Genomic DNA, 23,648 nt, shown 5'->3' with positions numbered 1-23,648 from the left:
TAGGTTAGTGTAACCTAAATTATAAAACTGGATAGGAGAACCCAAGAAAAGAAAATCCTAGGGCCACTTATAAAACAAAAATCTCCCCTCAAGAGTTAGCTAACAGACACTAATACTGCATTCAAAAATACAGATTATGACCCAGTGGAGTTTACTCCAGGAATATAAGAATGTTATGGTTCAGGCTATGTGCTGTGGCTCACACCAGTTATCACAGCACTTTAGGAGGCCAATGCAGGAGTTTCACTTGAAGCCAGGAGTTCAAGATCAGCCTGGGCAACCTAGCAAAACCCGCATCTCTACAAAAACAAAAATAAAAAATTAGCCAGGTGAGGTGGCAGGCATCTGGAGTCCTAGCTGCTCTAGCCTGCGTGACAGAGCAAGACCTTGTCTCTTTAAAAATAAAAAAAGAGAATGTTATGGTTCAACATCAATAGTATACTAATGTGGCCAGGTGCAGTGGCTCATGTTTATAATCCCAACAATTTGGAAGGCTGAGATAGCAGGATTGCTGGAGCCCAGGAGTTTGAGACTAGCCTGGGCAACATAGTGAGACGTTCTACTAAAAATACAAAATTAGCCGGGTGTGGTGGCACATGCCTGTAATCCTAGCTACTCGGGAGGCTGAGGCAGGAGAACCGTTCAAACCCAGGAGACGGAGGTTGTGGTGAGCCGAGATTGTGCCATTGCACTCCAGCCTGGGCAACAAGAGTGAAACTTTATCTCAAAAAAAAAAAAAAGAAAAAAAAAATATATATATATTTATATATATATGCTGGGTGTGGTGGCTCTCGCCTCTAATCTCAGCTACTTGGGAGGCTGAGGCAGGAAGATCCCTTGAGCCCAGGAGTCCGAGGCTGCAGTGAGCCATGATCATGTCACTGCACTCCAGCCTGAGCGACAGAGTGAGACCCTGCCTAAAAATGAAACAAACAAACAAAAAAACCCAAAAAAAACAAAACCAAACAAACAAAAAACAAGGCCGGGAACGGTGGTTCACGCCTGTAATCTCAGCACTTCAGGAGGCTGAGGCAGGCGGGTCACCTGAGGTGAGGAGTTCAAGACCAGCCTGGCCAACATGGTGAAACCCCATCTCTAGTAAAAATACAAAAATCAGCCGGGCGTGATAGTTTACACCCATAGTCCCAGCTACTCGGGAGGCTGAGGCAGGAGAATCACTTGAACCCGGGAGGCAGAGGGTGCAGTGAACTGAGATTGTGCCATTGCACTCCAGCCTGGGCGACAAGAGCAAAGACTCGGTCTCAAATAAACAAACAAACAAACAAAAAGAAACAAACTATCTGTTGCTGATGGTGGGTGAAAACAGAGTTTTGGGGAATTGGGATGTCCTAAGACAGAGAAATAGTGTTGGTCAGGTCAACCCCAAAGAAGCCTGAACTGGATTCACAGAGGGGATGATGGTGGATTCAGAAGTCTGGGATGAACAGGGGTGACATATGTTCACTAATGTGGTGTGGGTCCTGATCATGATGGCAGACCCATCTGCTCTTAGAAATAAATGTGGCTGACTTTCTTACCAGGAGGATAGGGCTGCTGTATAAACTGTGGGTTGGCATTAAGACACCCAGTTTAGGCCGGGCGCGGTGCCTCAAGCCTGTAATCCCAGCACTTTGGGAGGCCGAGACGGGCGGATCACGAGGTCAGGAGATCGAGACCATCCTGGCTAACACGGTGAAACCCCGTCTCTACTAAAAAATACAAAAAACTAGCCGGGCAAGGCGGCGGGTGCCTGTAGTCCCAGCTACTCGGGAGGCTGAGGCAGGAGAATGGCGTGAACCCGGGAGGCGGAGCTTGCAGTGAGCTGAGATCCGGCCACTGCACTCCAGCCTGGGCGACAGAGTGAGACTCCGTCTCAAAAAAAAAAAAGACACCCAGTTTGAGGAGGACATTGATGATAGGCTCATTTTCCTCTTCTGCCAGTATGGAAAGTGGACACTAGGGCTAGAAGATGGCAACAGGTGCTGTGTGATTTTGATTTTAACGGGAGCATCCTAAGCAGCTGCCCTCCCTTGTTAAAGTCAGCTGTCCACAAGTTGGCTGGGACTTCAGGAAGGGCTTAACCCATAAAGATAGTTACTGTGGGTCACACCAGGGTGACACAAATGGCATGCGGAGATCCGGTGATACTCCAACTGGCCTGCAGCACATTACTACGTTTAGTTTGCAAGGAACATGTCTATCTGATACATCAGTAGACGTACAAGGTTAGGCAGGAAGGCACATACCTCAGTGAAGCATCCTATGGTAACAGAAAGCCATTTCAAAAGATAAGAACTAACTAACTAACATGATCTCAACTAAAACTGCAGCCCACAGCAGATCTGGCGAGGCAACCTGAGTGCAGAGACAAGGCAGAATACGTGACCTCAGTGTTGAGGGGAAATGTCCATTTGCTCATCAGTGGAGATAGGGACACTAGGATTAGGGGACAAAAGGAGGAAGAGTGTGGCTAGGGGTGATCCAAGCAGACTCAATATAACCCCCATGATTCTTTTGTAGTCTAAGGATGGCTGAGGTTAAATCAAACACATTTTTCCAACAGCCAGGTTTTTGTTTGTGTTGAAGCTACAGAGGCAATTTCCAAGACATGGTTCAACATGGGGCTGTACTTCTAAGGTATGAAGGTTTGGTCTTTTGCTCTTGTAGGGACATGAGTTCAGTCCCCTGCTTTCTCCACTGGGTTTTGAGTTTTACTGTGAAATGGGCTAATGAACCGACGGCCCCATCTGAATCCTTTAGGAATGTTGGGAAGCAATCCTGCCAAAACTTTGGAGAAATGACCAACTTTTGAAGGAGCCTTCAAAATCCTTCACCTCAGAAAACTTTCTGTTGCAATGATTTACTTGATTATAATAATCTTTTGGGTACTCAGGTGATTTAAGTTTGTACCTGTTGGTTTTGGATCAATCAGATTTATTAGGTCCGGTTTCTTGATCATGTTCAGTATTTATTTTTCCTTTGAATCTCAGGTGCAGAAGGTGGAGGAAGCTATACTCTACTGGTCATGTTACATTGTTATCTTTGATCAGTAAAATGCGTATCTTTTAATTTACTTATTCATGTATTTACTCTACTTTACCTTCATTCCTCACTCCCGTTTCCAACACCCTCCCCCTCATAGGCAGATATTCCAATGTGATTATTGTCATTCTCTTTGATTCTATGTGTTCTGATAAATGCAAATATTATCGGGTTTGAAATCTCTTTGTGTTGCTTTCAAACTTTTAAATGTATTCAACATAGAAAAAAGTTCTGAAAACTTCCATGTTCAGTTTAAAGACATATAAGAAAACACCCATCTACCCACCAGCTGGCTTAAGAACTAGAACATTATAGAGTTTGAGAAGCCAACTGTGGATCCCTCATCTCCTTCCCCTGCCCAGAAGAAACCACTACCTTGACCTTTATGTTCTCATTTCCTCAATTTTTGCCAAAAAAAAAAAAAAAAAAAATTCTTTCTTTTTTTTTTTGAGACAGAGTTTCACTTTTGTTGCCCATGCTGGAGTGCAATGACACGATCTCAGCTCACTGCAAAACCTACCTCCTGGGTTCAAGTGATTCTCCTGCCTCAGCCTCCTGAGCAGCTGACATTACAGGCACGTGCCACCACGTCCGGCTAATTTTTGTATTTTTAGTAGATACGGGATTTCTCCATGTTGCCCAGGCTGGTCTCGAACTCCTGACCTCAGGTGATCCGCCCGCCTCGGCCTCCCAAAGTGCTGGGATTATAGGCATGAGTCACTGTGCCTGGCCTGCTTTTGAGAAAATTTTACCTCCCATGTATGTATCACTGAACAAGGTATTGTTTTGTTTTGAAAACCAAATGGCAAGCATGCATCTGGCTGGTGGGAAGGGGCAGTATTGGTATAATTAGGTGAAGAGTCCAGGAGAGGATAAGCTGAAGAGAATCTCTCAGTCATAGTGAGTCTGGCTTCAGTTTCCCTAAGAGTTTACAAGAGCTGCTTCTGGGGAAGTCAGAGGGTAAGGTTCTAAATGAGGCCAGGAAAATACACCCATGTCTCAGCATAGTCAGGGCACTAGCAGGACTGTTGTGCGGACCAGAAATTAGTTACCATATGGTCTGGTTACCATATGGTTTGATGGGGAGTGGGCCGCTCTAACTCTTTACTTCCAAACTCTGTGACCAGCCCCCACCCTTAATAGTAGATCACAGCAGGCAACTTCTGTGGGGTGAAATGCATGTCCACACCTGCTCCAGGCAGCTGCAGTGCTGGTGGGAGGGTGTGCAGGAGCCGCAGCAGCACGTACTCAAAACCAGCCGAGTACAGATCGTCTGAGCCAGGCTCACCTGGGCATTCTGACCTCAGGTTAACAGAGTGTAGGTGTGGCTGTTTCCTCCTCAGTGGAGTAGACTCTAAAGGATGAATGCCATGGGGAGTGGGTGACTAGGCCAAGGGAACAGACACTTTCTGCTTGTTTTTTTCTCCTCCCCTCTTTCTTTTTTCTTTTCTTTTCTTTTTTCTTTCTTTTTTTTTTTTTTTGACAGGGTCTCACTCTGTCACCCAGGCTGGAGTGCAGTGATGCAATCTTGGCCCACTGCAGTCTCAAGACTCCTGGGCTCAAGCGATCCTCCCACCTCAGCCCCTCTGGTAGCTGGGACCACAGGCATGCACCACCACATTTGGCTAATTTTGTATTTTTTGTAGAGATGAGAACTCACTATGTTGCTCAGGCTGGAATTGAACTCCTAGGCTCAAGCGATCTGCCCACCTCGGCCTCTCGAAGTGCTGGGATTACAGGTGTGAGCCACTGTGCCTGGCAATTCCACCGCTTTCTTGTTTTATTTATTCCCTGTCATCCACGCTCCCATTCCTCCCCTCTCCCTGACATAGGCATTTTTCAAAAGTGTTTAACTTACATCCATTTGTGTGCATTTCTGTAAGGTGTGTATTTGGTGTATATGTGCATATATTTGTAACTTTTGAGTAGTATTGTTATACGGTTCATTCTTTTTCACTCAGTGCTATGTGTTGAAGATCATCGTGTTGCCCTGTGTACATCTAACTCACTGGTGTAAAGGTTAAGAGGTCCTCTGTGGAGTGCACCCATCACTATTTCCCTGTGTATGCCCCTGGTGATGGACACCCAGCATGCCTTCGACTTCCCACTGTTGCAAACCACACCATAATGAACATTCTTCTACATGACCCTTTATGGACCTGTGTGAGAATTTATTTGGAGGGCCCATGGGGATAGTGTCACATTCATCTCTGGGATGGCTGCCAAAGTCCCCACTCCCAATGCAAGAGGGTCCCTATGCCCCCATATCCCCACTAAAGGACTTGGCATGATCCAGCTTTTTAAAATTTTGTCTGTTTGTGAAATCTAAAGTAAAATCTCACTGTAGTTTTATTTTAGACTTTTCTGTTAATACATTTGAACATCTTTTATTAGGCTTGTTAGCTTTTTGGGTTTTCCGCTTCAGGAAATTGCTTGCTCATATCCTTTGTAGACCTGTTTGCAACTGGAGGCCCTGTCACTGTTTTTCCTCTCTATATGTGCTCCACTGATAATCCTAATTCTCTGGGAAAGCTGAACCCTACCCAGGGTTTCTACACACTGTACCAGGCACTGTAGTGTCTTTCCATAGGAATTTTAGGATCAGATTGTCAATTTCTGCAAAAAGCCTGCTGAGATTTTTATAGGAATGACATTTAATCTATGGATCAATTTGGGGAGAATTGACATTATAACAATACTAAGTTTTCCAACCCACGAATGTTTTTCATTAATTTGGCTCCTCTTTCTCTCAGCAATACAAGTGTATAGGTCTCCCACATCTTTTGTGAGATTTATTCCTAAGTCACATTTTTAGATGTTTTTGTAAATGGTATTTTAAAATTTTCTGTATCCAATTGTTCATTGCTAGTATATGGATATACAACTAATTTTTGTATATTGCTCTTATAACCTGCAACTTGTTGGATTCACTTATTAGTTCTAGTAGGGTTTTATTTTTGGTGGACTCAGTTGGATTTTCTACATAGATGATCACATTTTCTGTAAATACAGTTTTACTTCTTCCTTTCCAATTTGGATGCCTTTTGCTTCTTTTTCTTGCCTGACTGCACTGCCTAGAACCTTCAGTATAATGCTGAATAGAAGTGGTGAGAGTGGACATCTCTGTTTTGTTTCTGATCTTGGGGGGAAAGCACTCAGTTTTCACCAGTAAATATAATGTTAGCTGTGGGTTATTTTGCAGATGCCCACATCAGATTGAAGAAGTTCCCTTCTATTTCTCATTTGCCACGAGTTTTTGTTTTTTAAACTCGGGAATGGATGTCAGATGTTGTCAAATGCTTTTTCTGCATTTATTGCAATAATCATATGGGTTTTCCTTTTTGGTTTGTTAATATGTTGAATTGCATGATTGATTTTCTAATGCCAAGCCAATCCTGCATTCCTGGGATAAAATCCATTTTGTTATGATTCATTATCCTTGTAATACATTATTGGATTTGATTTGATAAAGTTTTTTTTAGAATTTTTGTATCTCTTGAACTTTCCATTTTAATACTAATGGCTCCTCAGATTGGCCTCCCCACGATGCACCTGTTTTCCAGATGCCCCACTCTGCCTGTTCATATCCTCTACACTGTGTCTGGGATGGTTACTGAGGTGGTTACTGAGGGTGGGACTTTCCCCAAACTTACGGAGGGTCGAAGAAAATTCAGAACAAAGACTTGAAAGCATTTTCTTTATGTGGTCAATCCTACCTCTGAGTATGTGAATCAACTCCAGGCAGCAGTCTTGCCCCTTAACAAAGGCGTGTCCCCAACCTGAAGAGCCATCTTCAAAGCCTCTCAGTACCTGACAGGTTAGTTCCTAAGAGAGAAAGCATTATTAACTGCTTAAGAAATCCCCTGAGCCTAGATTATCCCTCTGTCACTGTTCTCCCATATGGTACTGCTCTGCTCCAAAAAGGAAATAGCCAATACTTCTCACTGAAGAATTCTATCCCATTCTGACTGCCTACTTGATATCCCACACTCTAAGGTGCCCAAATAACCCCTTTGAATTCCTGACCTTGTTTTTTTGTGGATGGCTTTTATATCCAAGATATTAGGGCAGGATATACTCCTTTCCTCATTGCACCATAGAAGCTCTTCTTCCTTCAATCCCCTTGTCGCAAAAGTAATAATGGTAGTAATAGCAAACACATATACAGTGCTTACTACATGCCATGCATTGTTCTAAATACTTTATGTAGATTAACCCATTTAATACCCTCAATAATCCTATGAAGTACATATTACTACTATCCCCATTTTTGTTTTATTTATTTTTTAAGGGGGCTTTCAGCAAAAACCAGAATGCCTGCTAGACAAATTCTGAAAGACCTGTAACACTACTATCCCCATTTTTACAGAAGAAACTACAGAAATTTGAGGTCAAGTGACTTGACCAGCTCTGGGATTTGAATCCAGGCAGTCTGGCTGAAGTCCACTGCACTAACATACTTGCAAGTGACAGAACTGTGGCACTGACCCATGTTTGCACACAGTAGAGCCCCCCCCGCCCATTATTCATACAGATTCTTTCTAAGGCTTCAGAATATGTCATGCTTGTGTTATCTGTGGTGCCTTTGGCCAAATCTGGTGTCAGTGAGTTTCTCACTGCTGCTGACAACGAAATATATATGTTTGGAAACAAAAATTATGTAGGGCTGGGCACGGTGGCTCACGCCTGTAATCCCAGCACCTCGGGAGGCCAAGGTGTGCGGATCACTTGAGGTCCGGAGTTTGAGACCAGCCTGGCCGACACGGTGAAACCCTGTCTCTACTAAAAATTAGCCGGGTGTGATGGCGGGCACCTGTAATCCCACTTACTTGGGAGGCTGAGGCAGAAAAATCACTTAAACCCAGGAGGCGAAGGTTGAAGTGAGATGAGATCGTGCCACTGCACTCCAGCCTGGGTCTGGAGCCTCTGTCTCAATAAATAAATAAATACATAAAATTGTAGGGAGAACACTTTTTAAAAAGACATTATTATTTAATATCATCAGAGCAACAAGAAAACACTGCATTCATAGGGCAAGATTAGGAAGCTATAAAAAGGAACATTTGCAAGACAACACCAACTAAAAAGATCTTATAAAGTCAACCAATAACCAAAGGACCTTCAAAGCAGCCAGAGAAAAAGAACACCTACGAAAAAAACTTAGAGTGACAGTAGACTTTGCAACGGTAATAATGGAAACCAGATGAGAGTGTCATAATGTCCTCTTCGTGTCAGTGTTTAATATCCTTCTAAAAAAGGTAATTTAGAAGTAGGTACCTAGCAAACCCATCTTTTAAGAAGAATAAAGGGAAAAAAAGGCATTTATAGATAAACACAGACTAAGAGTTTCCAATTAAGTGATCTACACTAAAGGATTTTCTAAAGTTCTGTATGTATTTCAAGAAGAAGAAAAATCAGGCTGGGCTCAGTGGCTCGTGCCTGTAATCCCAGCACTTTGGGAGGCCAAGGCAGGTGGATCACGAGGTCAGGAGACTGAGACCATCCTGGCTAACACGGTGAAACCCCATCTCTACTAAAAATACAAAAAAAAAAAAAAAAAAAATTAGCCAGGCATGGTGACGGGCACCTGTAGTCCCAGCTACTCGGGAGGCTGAGGCAGGAGAATGGTGTGAACCCGGGAGGCGGAGCTTGCAGTGAGCCCAGATCATGCCACTGCACTCCAGCCTAGGCGACAGAGTGAGACTCCATCTCAAAAAAAAAAAAAAAAAAAAGAAGAAGAAAAAATATCGTCCCAAAAAATGACATCTGAGGTAAAAGAAGAAAGGTGGGCAAATAAAAGGTAAATGAGTATTTAAGCAAACAATGTTTGCATAAAATGATATTGTTAGTGTCATCCTTAATAAGGGAGGAACAAAAATAGTAGACATAATAACATGTAAATTGGGAGACATTAAAGATTTATAAAGTCTGTGAATTGTTTGGGTGGGGAGTATGTTTAACTTTGGACTTTAGGTTAAATATGTATGGTAAGCTTTTCAGGGCCAATCGCTAAAAAAAAATCTTTGGAGAAACTTACAAGAAAAAATAGAAAAGGCACAAATAATATGAACGACATAAAAGATATAGTAAAAATTAAAAAATAAGAGAATATAATTAATTTGAAAACTTACATGAAGTGGACCAATTCCTAGAAAACTGATTTATTTATTGGATGAAATCACTATAACCTTAACCAGACAAATACAGATGGCTAAAGATGCAAAAATCCTAAATAGTTTATTAGCAAACCACATCCAGAATGAATAAGATTTAATACAACATAAAAATGTTGAGTTTAATCCCAGAAATGCAAGGGCAGTTTAACATTAGAAAGTTAAACTAAATCTTTTAATATTTAGTTCATATGCCATCTCTTCCAAGAAAGCTTCCTTGGTCCCCTGCGCTGGGTTGTGTATTCCTTAGGGGCTCTCACAGTCTATTCTTCCTACCAGTGTTACTGCACTGACCACACTGCCCTGAATTTACGGTTCTGTGTCTGGGAACACATCTCGTTCATCTCTGTGTCTTCAGTGTACAGGAGGAGGCCTGACACATACTAAGTGGTCAAATTTTGCTCAGCTGAACTTACAGCTAGGTGGATGTTTAGTTAAACTCAGTGTGCTAATGATTAATAAATTGATGTTGGCCTGGATAGGGAGGTCTCTACTGGCATGCCACAGGGAGCTAATTACACATGGCATTCTGTATAATTCTGATGGCATGCTGATGAAATTAGTAGGTGACAGAAACAGGAGAGTAGGTCACACATTAGACAATAGAATTAGTATCCAGAGTCATGGGCAGGCAGAAACACTGGAGCCAGACTAGGCCCCAGTAGGGTTAGGGGCAAAGTCAGGACTAAAACCCCACATAGCCTGTTCTCACTTTGACAATGAAAAAAAAACTTTTTGAGCTGTAACTTACCCTCCTAAGGTATCTCCCATTATAACAACACTTACTATGAGCTCATCATCACACCAGCTTCCACGCTATCCCCTGCAGGCCCCCTACCGACCACCAAGTACCACAGGTGAAGTATAATGAGAGTGGTCTGCTTGGCCTGGGGACCAGGAAACAGTTCCTCGCAGCGCAAGAGAAAGGGGGATGACAGCTGGGATCAGAAAGCCTGATGAGAGTTGGGGTTTTACTTTTCACCAGGTAACAGGCAGCATGACAACACAGCAGTTTGAGGGCTATTTGGGTAAGAGGCAGGCCTGCCTTCAGGAGCCCTAGGGCGTACAGCCAGTCAGAAAATATGGGGCTTTGCCACAACCCTACCAACTGAGAACTTGCTTCCCTAAAGAACCCAGGAGCTATCCTCACTGCTTCTCCACAGCCTCCAACCTTATGAAAAATGATATCCAACTTCCTTAGCATGGCATTAAAGGCCTTTGTGCCTAGCCTACTCCTCAGGCGTTTATCTCTCTATCCTCCACATTAACAATTAAGTCATTCATCCATTCATTCAGTTTGTTCCACAAATATTTATTGAGTATCTACTATGCACTGTTGTTTTTGGCACTGGGGATACAGCAGTGAACAAAACAGAAGTCCCTGCTTTATGGAGCTTACAGTCTACTGAAGAGAGACAAACACTAACCACAATAGATAAATATAAAATATACCAGGTGGTGATCAGTGCTTTGTAGAAAAACATACGTAAAGTAGGATAAAGGGATAGAAAATGCATGTGATGGGGCGATTTTAGATATGTTGATCAGGAAACACTTCTCTAGGGAGGTGACATTTGAGCACACTGGAAGTACTAGGGCAACTCATCAGATTATTTGGGAGGAAGGGTGTTCCAGGCAGTGAGAAGAACAAGTACAAAGGCCCTGAAAAGGAAGGGTATCTAGCACGCTTGGGGAATAGCAAGGAGGCCAGTGTAGCTGGAGAAGAGTGAGTGATACTGAGAGTGATAGGAGACAAGGTAAGAGAGGTAAAGGGAACCAGATTATACAGGGACTTTTGGGCCATGGTGAGGGCTTTGGCTTTTGTTGAGGGAGGTGGGAGCCATGGGAGAATTCTGAATAGTGGAAGGACATGATCTGATTTGGACTGTATAAAGAATTTCAGAGAAGAATAGTAATAGGTACTAGAACACTAAGCAAAAGAAAACAAAATACACAATTATTAGCTCCAAGGAAAACAAAAGGGTATACAACAAAGGATATATAATCAGAATATACTATGTAGTTTTGATGTGAACAATATTTACAATGTCATACTCATGCAAACAGTGACTACTGGTTGAACAAAAAGTACATAAAATGTTTTAAAGTAGTAGTAACAGATGTAATCACAAAGATGACCAAGCAATAAGAGACTATTAGGGATGACTAGGCAGATTAGCAAGTAAAATATATGAGCTTTGTACAAATGAAAAATATAACTTTTGAAATAAAAAACTCAATGGGCAGATTAAAGTTAATTGAAAAGAGAATCAGTAAGCTGAAAGATATACCTAAAGAAATTATCCAGAATGAAATGCAGGAAGACAAGGAGATAGAAAATCTCAGCGATGTTATGAGATACGGAAGACAGAATGAGGAGGTCCAAAATATGACTAACTGTATTCTGAGAAAGAAAAACTAGAAAAAACGAAAGGCAATATTTGAAGAGATAATGGCTGAGAATTTCCCAGAAATGATGAAAAGCATGAATCCACTGAGCCACGAAACATGACATTTCCAAAGTAGAATAAATAAAAAAAAATACGTATGTAAACATGTTAGAGTAAAACTGCAGGACCCTCTGCACATTCTACTACACACACAGGCACACACACACAAAACCAGCAATTAGTCTGATAGTCGACTTCTTAATAGCAATAAAGACTTCTCAAAGCTAAAAGAGAATGGAACCATATATTCTAAGTGTTGAGTAAAAATACCTGTAACAAACTATCTTTTAAGAATGAGGATAAAATAAAGACATTTACATATAAGAAAGACTGGAAGAATTTAACATCAAGAGACCTGTACTTAAAAAAAAAAAAACAACCCACTAAAACACTATATTCATAATGAAAGAAAATGATCCCAAAGGATGGTCTGCGATACAAGAATGTATGCATGTAAGTCCAAACAAACACTGTCTATATAAAGTAATACTGATAAAGATGCATAATTGTGAGGTTTATAAAAAGGAACAAACTAACATATTTGAAAACAATAGTATGTAGTGAGGAGAGGAATGACTAGAGTTGAAGGTTTCTAAGCTTCCTGCATTCTTCAAGAAGGAGGCTAAAATATTGTTTAACTTTAGACTTTATAAGGGTAACCACAGAAAGAATAGAAAAAAAATTAAAATAGGGAGGAAGCAATTGAATAAGAAAACAAATCTCAAAACTAAAAAAGCAGGCAAGAAAAGAGAAAATGAAGCATAGAAAAAGGTAGTGGTGGTAAACAGAAATAAAAAAGTATGATGGTAGAAATAAGCCCAAATACATCACAGTAAATATAAACAGACTAAACTTGCCAACTAAAAGAGATCATCAGATTAGATTTTTTAAAAAGTCCAGTTATATGTTGTTTCCAAGAGATGTAATTAAAGCATGATGGCATGAAAATGCTCAAAAGTAAAAGGATGGAAAATTATATACCACACAAATCCCAACAAGAAAAATTTGTGTTACTACATTAATATAAGATAAAATAGGTTTCAAAGAAAAATGCATTATCAGGAATAGAGAGGGTCATTACATATTTATCAGGAATATATAACAATTCTTAATTTGAATATTCCTAATGAACACCCTCGAAATATATAAAGCAAGAAATGAGATAGAATTACAAGGAGAAATTGCCAAATCCACCATCACAGTTGAATATTAACACACCTCTTTCAATTATTGGTAGATCATGACCAAAAACTTAGTATAGATAAGTAAAAATTGAACAATAGTTGGACAAACTTGATAATAGACATATGCAGATCTCTGTATTCAACAATTAGAGAACACACATTCTTATAAATTAGCACATAGGAAGCATTCAAAAATATTGGTCACATACTAAGCCATAAAACAAGTCTAAAAAATTTCAGAGTTGTTATCACACGAACCACATCCTCTGACCATAATGCAATTAAGACAGCTTTCAATAACAAAGAGGTAAAATTTTAAATCCCCAAACATTTGGAAATCTAAAAACACATTTCTATATAACTTACAGGTAAAAGAAGTAACCTTGATGGAAATGAAATACTTATAACTGAACAATAATGAAAATACTACATATCTACACTTATGGAGAAGCAGTAGTTAGAGGGAAATTATATCCTTAAATGCACAAATTAGAAAATGGGCAAGAATGAAAATTAATGAGCTCAATGTCCAGTTAAAGAAATTAGAAAAAGAACAACAGAATAAACCCAAAAAATGTGGAAGGAAGGAGATCAAAAAAGATAAGAGCGGAAATTAAAGAAATAGAAAACAAAGATACAATAGAGAGGAGCAACAAAGCCAAAAGTTGGTTCTTTGAAAAGACTAATAAAATAGATAAACCTCTGGTGAGATTGATCAAGAAAAAAAGTGAGAAGGCACAAATAACCAATATCACTAATGAAAAAGGAGACATCGTTACAGTTTATACACAGCAGAGAATAAAAAGGAAACTTGATGCCAATGAATTTGAAAATGCAGGCAAAATGGACCAACTCCTAGAAAACTGTTATCTTACGAAAATTGACTCAAGAAGAAAAAGAAATCCTCAACAGTTCCATAGCTACTAAAGGAATTACAGCAGTAGTTAAAACTCTTCCCTCCAAAACAAACAAAAAATAGCAGGCAGATTCTTCCACTTGGTATGTGGATTACAGGTAGGTGAAGAGATACCGATCCCCTCAGCCCTAGAGGTGTCCGGGTAGGACCTGAGGCAGTGGAGACCCTAGGCAGGCCACTTCTCTCTATGGGCAGCCTCTTCTGGAGATCCTTAGAGGGTGGCCCTTAGTGAAGTAGGGTCTGACAAATCCCTCTGCAGTCCCTGAAGGTGGTGAGCACAAATAAGTAGCATCCAGCTCTGCAGTAAATGTGCTAAGCAGGGCCAAGAAGGTGCTCTATCACTTGGACAGCCTCTTCAGTAGCCAGCTCCTGTAGTCTTCTGCTCACTGAGGACAAGGGGCCTGTGGAGCTGCTGGAGGAGTCTGTGTTCCGGTTTCCAAGAAACACCACGTACAGCCCAAGATGTGACTGGCTGGGATGGGGCTGGGTGCAGGGAGGCCAAGGAGGGGCTTCTGGAGGGTGTAGCTCCAGGTAGAAACCCTGAAACTCTGTCTTCCCGAGTATCAGATACTTTTATCCGTTTGCAGCTGGTGAGCCCTTTTAATGGTATCCAAGCTAGCTGCAGGGTGATGGTTCTAATAATGATGCATGTTCTGCAAATAAGAGCTTCATCATTATTTTGAAATTGTTAATATGAAAGCGTTCAACTGGATTTGAAATCTACTCACATCGTCACGAGAAGTTTTAACAATATACTTGTCAGTGAAACAAAAAGAAAAGCTGTTAGATATAATTCCAATTGTTAAACATCTTTGAAACATTTAAAAATTGGCTTTAAATATTTTATCACCTACTTGTACAAAGAAAGACATTTATGGATGGCGACTGTTAAGAATTTGAAGAATGCATCATTAAAAAGTCTTGCTCAGGATTTGTGTGTAGCCATTTCAAGCATAAAGCTTATAAAATAAACATGGCAGCAAATTTCAACCTTCTTATTTACAATTTTGAAAAGATTTTAATTTAGAAGTTTAATAGTAACTCAGTATTAAAAAGGAGAACACTAGACCAAGATGGTTTTGCAGGAGTTCTACCAAACCAATCATTCCAAAGTTACAGAGCATCTTCCAGAATATTGTAAAAGAGGGAACACTCTGAATCATTCTATACCAGCAGAACCTTAATGCCAAAAGCCATTAAGAACAGCCTAAGAAAGGAAAAGTAAAGACCAATTTTATTCATGGACACAGTTGCAAAATTCTAAACTTTTGTTTACCAACCTGAGTCCAGCACTGTATAAAAAATGAAAGACCATGACCAAGCTGTGTTTATACAAGAAATGCAAAGATGGTCTAACATAAGGAAAATCTATAAATGTCATTTACCACATATCAGATTATTGGAGAAAAAAATATAATTATCATAAGAAACAGAAAAGGCATTTGGTAAAAATTCAACACCCTTTCATTATTAAAAAAATAAAAGCCTCTTAATATAGAGTAATAGGATGGAACTTGCTTAACCTGATAAAACCTGTAGGAAGTCTATAGCAAATACAGTATCATTCTTACTAGGGAAAAGTTAGTGGTGTTTCCTCTAAAATACACAACAGGACACAGATGCATGCTGTCATCATTGTACTAGATGTCCTGGTCATCTCAGTACGACAAGAAAAATAAAGCCATAAAGATTGGAAAGCAAAAGACAAAACTGTCATTATTTATAGCTGATATGGTTGTCACCATAGAAAACATAAAAGAATATACAGACACCTTAAAAGGAACCAGGGCTCCTTGGAGAAATGACTGATTCCAGGACTGAGAGAGGAAAATACAAGATGAGTATGGAGCATTTCCAAGTGCTGGCAAGTAAAGCAGTGCTCAAAACCAAAGGATGGGAGTATGTGAAAGGGACACAGGAGCCAACTGGCAAGAGTCCCCAGTGGCCACAACTGGACTGATTTGACCAACAAAACAAAGAACACAGTATTAGATTTATAACTCAAATTATTAAATAAAAATGCATGAGTTCATACTGATATAAGTGACAGAGTAAATAAATAAGGGATGAGAGACAAATGTTTACAGAAGAATTTCAAATGATATACACAGATACACCCCCTCCTTCCAGGACCTGTAGCTCAATTCTTCCCGCCTCCTTGCGGGTGGGCTAGATTCTTCCAAAGAACAGACTACGAAAAGGGAAAGGCAGCAACTTGCCAGGGGGAAAACCCGGCAAACACCACCTTAACCAAGGGATGAAGGTTCACAAAACCAGGGATGCCAATGGATACAGGTACCTCTGATACGATCTGATAAGAAAGGCATTTAAACTCTGGTGTTCTTTCCAAAAACAACTCCAGTCTAAATATAAGCAAAACTTCAGACAAATACAAACTGAGGAACATTCAACAGTATTCCTTAAAACTGTTAGGTCATGAAAACAAGGACATTCTCAGCTTAATGGACTTCTGGGGGAAAAAAACAAAACAAAACAAAAAAAAAACCAACAAGAACAGACTGAGAAACTGTCATAGACCAGAGGACACTATGGAGACATGACAACTAAATCCAATGTGATATTTTGAATTGGATCCCAGAACAAAAAAAGGACCCCAGTGAAAAAAACTGATAAAGCCATGTAAAGTCTGATGTTTAGGTAGTAGTAATATATCAATGTTGTTTTCTTATTTTTGATAAATGTACTACAGTGAGGAATATACAGAAACTCTCTGTACTATCTCTTAACTAACTTTTCTGTAAATCTAGAACTATTCCAGAATAAAAACCTACTTAAAAATAAGTTTAGGGCCAGGCGTGGTGGCTCACTCCTGTAATCCCAGCACTTTGGGAGGCCGAGGCGGGCAGATCACCTGAGGTCAGGAGTTTGAGACCAGCCTGGCCAACATGGTGAAACCCCGTCTTTACTAAAAATACAAAAACTACCCGGGCACGGTGGTGGGAGCCTGTAATCCCAACTACTCAGGAGGCTGAGGCAGGAGAATTGCTTGAACCTGGGAGGTGGGGGTGGCAGTGAGCTGAGATCACACCACTGCACTCCAGACTAGGAGACAGAGCAAGACTCTATCTCAAAAAACAAAAACAAACAAACAAACAAAAAACAACATTTTGGGAGGCCTAAGCGGGTGGATCATGTGAGGTCAGGAGTTCGAGATCAGCCTGGCCAACATGGTGAAACCCCGTCTCTACTAAATATACAAAAAATTAGCTGAGCGTGGTGGCCTGTGCTTGTAATCCCAGCTACTGGGGAGGCTGAGTAGGAGAATCGCTTGAACCCGGGAGGCGGAGGTTGCAGTGAGCTGAGATCGCGCCACTGCACTCCCGCCTGGATGACTGAGCAAGATGAGACCTCAAAAATAAATAAATAAATACATAAATAAATAAATAAAATAAATAATGAAAAGTGTAATAAGGCAAATGGTTATAGTACTAATATACAAAAGCTAACTTCATTTCTATATACCTGCAAAAGAGATAAAAAATACAATAAAAGATCCCACTTATAATAGCAGCAAACCCATAAAGCACTAATAAATAAATCTAACATAAGATATGTAGACCTTATGCAGAAAAATATAAAGCTCTGCCAAAAGACGTTCAATAATTTATTTACAATAGAGAGCTATGTCATGCTCTTAGGGAGGAAGACTCAACACCATAAACATCAATTCTCTTCAACATGATCTACAGATTCATTGCAATTCCAACATTTTTATAGAACATGACAAGTTGATTCTGAAATGTGTTTAAAAAAAAACAAAGGGGGGCCGGGCATGGTAACCCCCCCTGTAATCCCAGCACTTTGGGAGGCCAAGGCAGGAGGATCACTTGAGGCCAGGAGTTTGAGACCAGCCTGGGGAACATGGGGAAACCCTGTCTCTACAAAAAAATACCAGAATTAGCTGGGTGTGGTGGCATGCCCCTGTAGTCCCAGCTACTTGGGAGGCTGAGGTGGGAGGACTGCTTGAGCCCTGGAGGTTGAGGCTGCAGTGAGCTTACTGCACCACTGCACTCCAGCCTGCGTGACAGAGCAAGACTTTGTCTCAAATAACTAAATTAATAAAATAAAATAACAAAGGAGGGCCGGGCAAGGTGGCTCACGCCTGTCATCCCAGCACTTTGGGAGGCCAAGGTGGGTGGATTGCTTGAGTGCAGGAGTTGAAGACCAGCCTGGTTAACATGGGGTGACCCTGTCTCTACAAAAAATACAAAAATTAGCTGGGCATAATGGCATGTACCTGTAGTCTCAGCTACCCAGGAGGCTGAGGTGGGAGGACCGCTTGAGCCCAGAAGGTCGAGGCTGCTATGAGCCCAGATCACACCACTGCACTCCGGCTTGGGTGACAGAGCAAGAACCTATCTCAAAATAAATAAATAAATTAATTAAATAACAAAGGGCTAAGAATACACGATACTTCTGAAGAAAAATAAGATGGGAAGATTTTGCTTTATCAAATATCAAGATTTATTATGAAGGCAAGGTAATTAAGGCAGTACAGTACTGGTTCAGGGACAATAAGCTGGCCAACAGCAAAGAGAGGCCAGAAACAGATCTATATGGATATGGAACTTTGATACTCCAGGCCAGAGGTAGCTTCTCAGATTATTACATTATCCATATGGAAAATAATGAAACCAGCTCCCTACCTTATACCACACAAAAACCAATTCCATTTGGACTTAAATGTGGAAGGTAAACTTTTAAAACTTTTATTAGAAGAAAATAAAGAAAATGTTTATAACTGTAGGTTAGAGAAGACAAGACAGAAAAGATGGATTTGTTCAACTGAAAAATAAGACTAGCCTGGGCAACAGGGAGACCCTGTCTCTACAAAAAATAAAAAATAACAATTAGCCAGGTATGGCTAATTTATAGGAATGGCACATGCCTGTAGTCCGAGCTACTCGGGAAGCTGAGGTGGAAGGATCACCTGAGCCCAGGGAGGTCAAGGCTACAGTGAGCTGTGATCCCACCACTGCACTCCAGCCTGGGTGACAGAGTGAGACCCCGTCTCAAAAAAAAGAAAGAAAGAAAAGAAAGAAAAGAAAGAAAAGAAAGAAAGAAAGAAAGAAAGAAAGAAAGAAAGAAAGAAAGAAAAAAAGAAAGAAAGAAAGAAAAGAAAAGAATTTCTGCTCATGTAAAGACACCATTAAAAAAGCTTCAAAATTACAGAAGCTATTCAACACATACAACTGACCAATGATGAGGATCCACATAAAGAACACCCACAAATCAATAAAAAATGATTTAGCCAGGCACAGTGATGCACATCTATAATCCTAGCTACTTGGGAAATGGAGGCAGGAGGATCCTTTGAGCACAGGAGTTTAAGACCAGTTTGGGCAATGTAGTGAGAACCCATCTAAAAAAAAAAAAGTTTTTTTTTTTTTTTTTTTTGAGACAGAGTCTAGTTCTGCCACCTAGGCTCGAGTGCAGTAGCGTGATCTCAGCTCACTGTAGCCACCACCTTCTGGGCTCAAGCCATCCTCCCACCTCAGCTTCCCAAGTAGCTGGGACCACAGGCATGCACACCACACCCAGATAATTTTTGTATTTTTTGTATAGTTGGGTTTTCACCATGTTGCCCAGTCTGGTCTCGAACTCCTGGGCTCAAGTGATCTGCCTGCCTCGGCCTCCCTAAGTGCTGGGATTACAGGCATGAGCCATTGTACCCAGAAAAATTTTAATGGGCTAAAGATATTAACAGTCCTTTCACAGAAGAGGAAATGTGTGGCTAAGGACCATTAAAAGATGCTCGATCACATTAATGACTAAGAAAATGCTAATATGTCCCCAATGAAATACCATTTTACACTCAGTATAATAACAAAAAATAAGAAGGAGGACAATATCAAGTGTCTGAGGATGTGGATCAATGGGACCTCTTATACATTTCTGAAAGTAGTGTAAATTGGTACCACCAGTTTGGCATAATCCTGTCAAGCCGAACTTTTGGATGACCTATTAACCAACAATCGCATTCTTAGGTCTATATACCTTAGAAGAATGGGTGTGCATGTGTCCCAGGACATACACCTAAGAATGCTCATGGTAGCACTGTCCATAAGAGCAAAAAGCTGGAAATGACCTAAATGTCCAACAATGGATGAATGGATAATGTGTCTTATGATCACCCAAAGGAATACTGTAAACAAACTCTAGCTACATGCAACAACATAGGTGAATCTTAGAAACATAATATTGAGTGAAAAAAGTTAAGTCTCAGAAGACCACACAGGGCCAGGCGTGGCGGCTCACGCCTGTAATCCCAGCACTTTGGGAGGCTGAGGCGGGTGGATCACCTGAGATCAGGAGTTCAAGACCAGCCTGGCCAACATGGTGAAACCCCAACTCTACTAAAAATACAAAATTAGCTGGGTGTGGTGGTGCAAACCTGTAATCCCAGCCACTCGGGAGGCTGAGGCAGAAGAATCGCTTGAACCCATGAGGCAGAGGTTACAGTGAGCCCAGATCACACCACTGTACTCCTGCCTGGGAGACAAGTGAAACTCCATCTCAAAAACAAAACAAAACAAAACAAAACAACAACAAAAAACCCCGCACACAGTATGATACTATTTTTACAAGGCTCATAACCGAGTCAAATAAACAATGTATTGGTTAAGCATCCCCACAAATATGAAAAAAAAATCCCATATATGAAAAAGGGTAAGTGAATGTTAAGCACAAGGCTTAGCAGAGTAGGAATTTCAGGAGTGGAGTGGTGGGGAAGGTGAGGAATGGAACAGAAAATGACACATGGGTAGATATCATCATTAATGTTTTTGGGTAGGGTTGTGAGTTCTTGGGTTTTCATATTACTATATTTATAACTTGTGTATATAATGTATATATTCTGTTTCTTTTTTTTTTGAGATGGAATCTCACTCTGTCCCCCAAGCTGGAGTACAGTGGCGTGACCCTGGCTCCCTGCAACCTCCTCCTCTTGGGTTCAAGCGATTCTCCTGCCTCAGGCTTCCAAGTAGCCAGGATTACAGGTGACTGCCACCACACCCAGCTAATTTTTATATTTTTAGCAGAGACGGGATTTCACCCTGTTGGCCAGGTTGGTCTTCAACTCCTGACCTCAAGTGAATCACCCGCCTCAGCCTCCCAAAGTGCTGGGATTACAGGTGTGAGCCACCGCGCCCTGCCTATTCTTTTATCATATATCTAATACATGTTATATGAACAGCATATAGGAGAAGGGTAGAGAAAGTGAGGAAGGAAAACTCTTTGAAGAGTTTTGCCGTTAGGGGAAATGAGAAATGAAGTCATAACTGCAAGGGCATGTGAGATGAAGAGGATTTAAAGTTTTTTTTAAAGATAGGAGTGGCAGAGCGAGGACTTCGATGAACTCACTTTCCCTCTAAAACAATGAAAAGATGGTCAAATCAATTCAAATCAACCATTTTAGAACTCTGGCAATTAACCAAAGCCACAGAATAAAGTGAAAATCATCATCCAAAGAAGCTACAGAATCTTGGCAAGACAGTGAGGTCTACAACACTTCACTTGTGGTGATCCCCATCCTCCCTCCCCAACCCTCCCTAGCTCAGTGGTACAGGATCCAAAAGCTGACCAAATTCCAGACGTCAGAGAAATCTGACCACTTAGAGAATTTTACAGGAAATCCTAGAGAATGAGACAACCATAGGAAACTTTGAAGAGCTCTGACATACTCCTAGGGATCTAAAGGGCTGTGCATATACTCAAGGCTATATGCATGCCAAGGAAAGAGCTGGGATAGGAGAGGACCCAACCCACTCACTTCTGGCTGACTGCGAGGCCCTGTGCAAGTAGAAAGTGAAAGCGAAGGCTGTCTCATACACTGGCTGGACTTTGAAGGCAATGCTTTCTTAACACAGATCCTCTTGGCAAGGGTTGGAAGATGTACAGGCAAGGCATTTAAGGATATATTCTGACCAATCACTAGCTGACCACCAAATTATATTTATTCACCAGGTGTGACCCCTAGGAATCCAGGCTTAAAAAGAAAAACAAGAACTGAAAGGAAAAAAGGCTGCTGGCAGGCAACTCAGAGGCCACATAATGCAGGGGGAGACCGAATCCACAAAATGAGTTCAGAGAAGTCACTGAACAAACAAACAGCAACAAGAAAAAGAACTACGACAGCAACAAAAACAAAAACAGATCAACAACAAACCTTGGGAGTCCAGATGGCAGCAAGATGGCAGAGCAGGACTTTCCAGTGCTCATCCCCCAACAGAAACATCAATTTGAAAAACAATCCATACACGAAAATACTTCACCAGAGCTAAGGAAACCAGGTGAGAGTTGACAGCACCTGGGTGTAGCACAGAAATAAGAAAAGACACATTGAAGAGGGTAGGAAAAACAGTTACACATTATCCATGCCACCCCTCCCCCAACCCCAGGCAGTGCAGTGGGAAAGAAGACACTTTTTTTCGCTGGAAGAGAAAGGAAGTAAGCACTGGGCTTTCCCTTGGACTCCAACACCAGGCCTGCCCCAGTCAAATCCAGCACCGGGCAGGCAACCACAGCCCAAGCCTCTAGGCTGGTACCTGTAGACCGAGCCTCCAGGCCTGCCCCAGCACCAGACCAGATTCCACTGCCTCACACTCCAGGCCTGCCTCGCAGTCTGTCTCCAGACTCATTCCAGTGCCAGGACAGCCCCCACAGACTCAGGTACCAGGCATATTCCAGGGCCAGGCCAGCCCAGGTGGCCATGGGTCCCAGACCACCCCCAGCATGGGGCTGGTCCCCATGGCCCCAGGTTTCAGGCACACTCCAGCACCAGGCCAGCCCCCACAGCACTAGTCATCAGGCCAGCACCTGCAGACTCAGCATCCAACAAGACCTTGTGGACACAGGCTCCAGGCCCACCCAGTGCCAGGCCAGGCCATGTGGTCTCAGGCTCCAGGCCCACCTTAGGTTCCAGCCCAGCCCAGAACCAGGTCAACCTACATAGCCCTAGGCTGCAGGCCTGCCCCAGCACCAGGAGAGCACTTCTAGATTCAAGTACCAGGCTGGCACGCACAGACACAGACTCTAGGCCTGCCCAGTGGTGGGCTGATCTCTGTGGCCCCACCCTTCAGGCTGGTCCCTGCAGCCCCACGCTCCAACAGACCCAGGGTCCAGACCTATCCCAGTAGATCCCAGTACTGGGCTGGGTCTAGCGAATCCAGGCTCCACACCTGCCCCAGCACCACACAGTTCCCAGGCTCCAAGCTGGTCCTCATGGTCAAAGGCTCTAGCTGACCCAGGGTTCAGGCCCACCCTAGTAAGCTCTGGTGCCAAACCAACTCTCGTGGACTGAGACTTTAGGACCACCCTTGCAGACCCAGGATCCAGGCCAGCCCCCATGGACCCAGAACCCAGGCTTGACACTGCAGATTTAGGCTCCAGATCCACCTCAGCACCACGTCAGCCCCTGTGGACCCAGACATGAAGTTGGCTCCCATAGATCCAGGAACCAGCTGTGCCCTTGTGGACCCAGGCTCCAGGCCCACCGCCACATACCCAATCAACAGGCCCATCTGTTTGGATCCAGGCTCCAGGCCAAACCCCATGGACCCAGACATCGGGTCCACCCACCTGCTAACCCAGACACCAGACCAGCCTGCGTGAGGACTCCAGCAGCAAGCCCACCCGCAGAACATGCCAGATGGCCAGTCCAGAACCTCTGGACAGGCTGACTGGTGAGGGGTTTTCCCAGACAAAGCCAGTCTGCAAAGACTTGAATGAGTTTTCACTTCTTCAGATGTGCAGACACCAATGCACAGCCACAGGGATCAAGAACAATCAGGGAGGCCAAGCACGGTGGCTCAGGTCTATAATCCCAAGCACTCTGGGAGGCCGAGGCAGGCAGACTGCTTGA

The 23,648-nt window shown here is 42.2% G+C and overlaps 1 protein-coding gene and 1 non-coding gene across 51 annotated transcripts in view; both read right to left on the bottom strand.

Moving 5' to 3' along the window:
• KANTR (KANTR integral membrane protein) overlaps positions 1 to 23,648 on the bottom strand; it is a 117,912-nt gene that overhangs the window by 75,765 nt on the left and 18,499 nt on the right. For 9 of the 50 annotated variants that reach the window (XR_006695498.3, XR_012430230.1, XR_010584407.1 and 6 more), the window contains 2 exons: positions 7,872 to 7,968; positions 6,759 to 6,867 (listed from right to left, as the gene is read on the bottom strand). The exons of 2 other annotated variants lie outside the window; for them this stretch is intronic. Coding sequence is in view for 3 of the 48 variants with exons in the window: in XM_065538566.2 (XP_065394638.1) it covers positions 13,392 to 13,622 (231 nt within the window). In the remaining 45 variants the exon portion in view is untranslated. Of the gene's footprint in view, positions 1 to 3,562; positions 3,774 to 5,930; positions 6,868 to 7,871; positions 7,973 to 10,511; positions 14,419 to 21,953; positions 22,095 to 23,648 lie in introns of those variants that run through there. 39 more of the 50 variants (XR_012430206.1, XR_012430200.1, XR_012430204.1 and 36 more) reach the window with 11 other exon arrangements.
• LOC123571474 (U7 small nuclear RNA) lies at positions 7,333 to 7,393 on the bottom strand. Its single transcript, XR_006695632.1, has one exon. It is a non-coding gene; the product is annotated as a U7 small nuclear RNA (small nuclear RNA).

This window comes from Macaca fascicularis, chromosome X (genome assembly GCF_037993035.2).
Source record: "Macaca fascicularis isolate 582-1 chromosome X, T2T-MFA8v1.1".
In the NCBI taxonomy this organism is placed as follows: Eukaryota; Metazoa; Chordata; class Mammalia; order Primates; family Cercopithecidae; genus Macaca; species Macaca fascicularis.
Note: the sequence above shows the minus strand (reverse complement) of the source record. Positions and strands in the feature narration are given on the sequence as shown.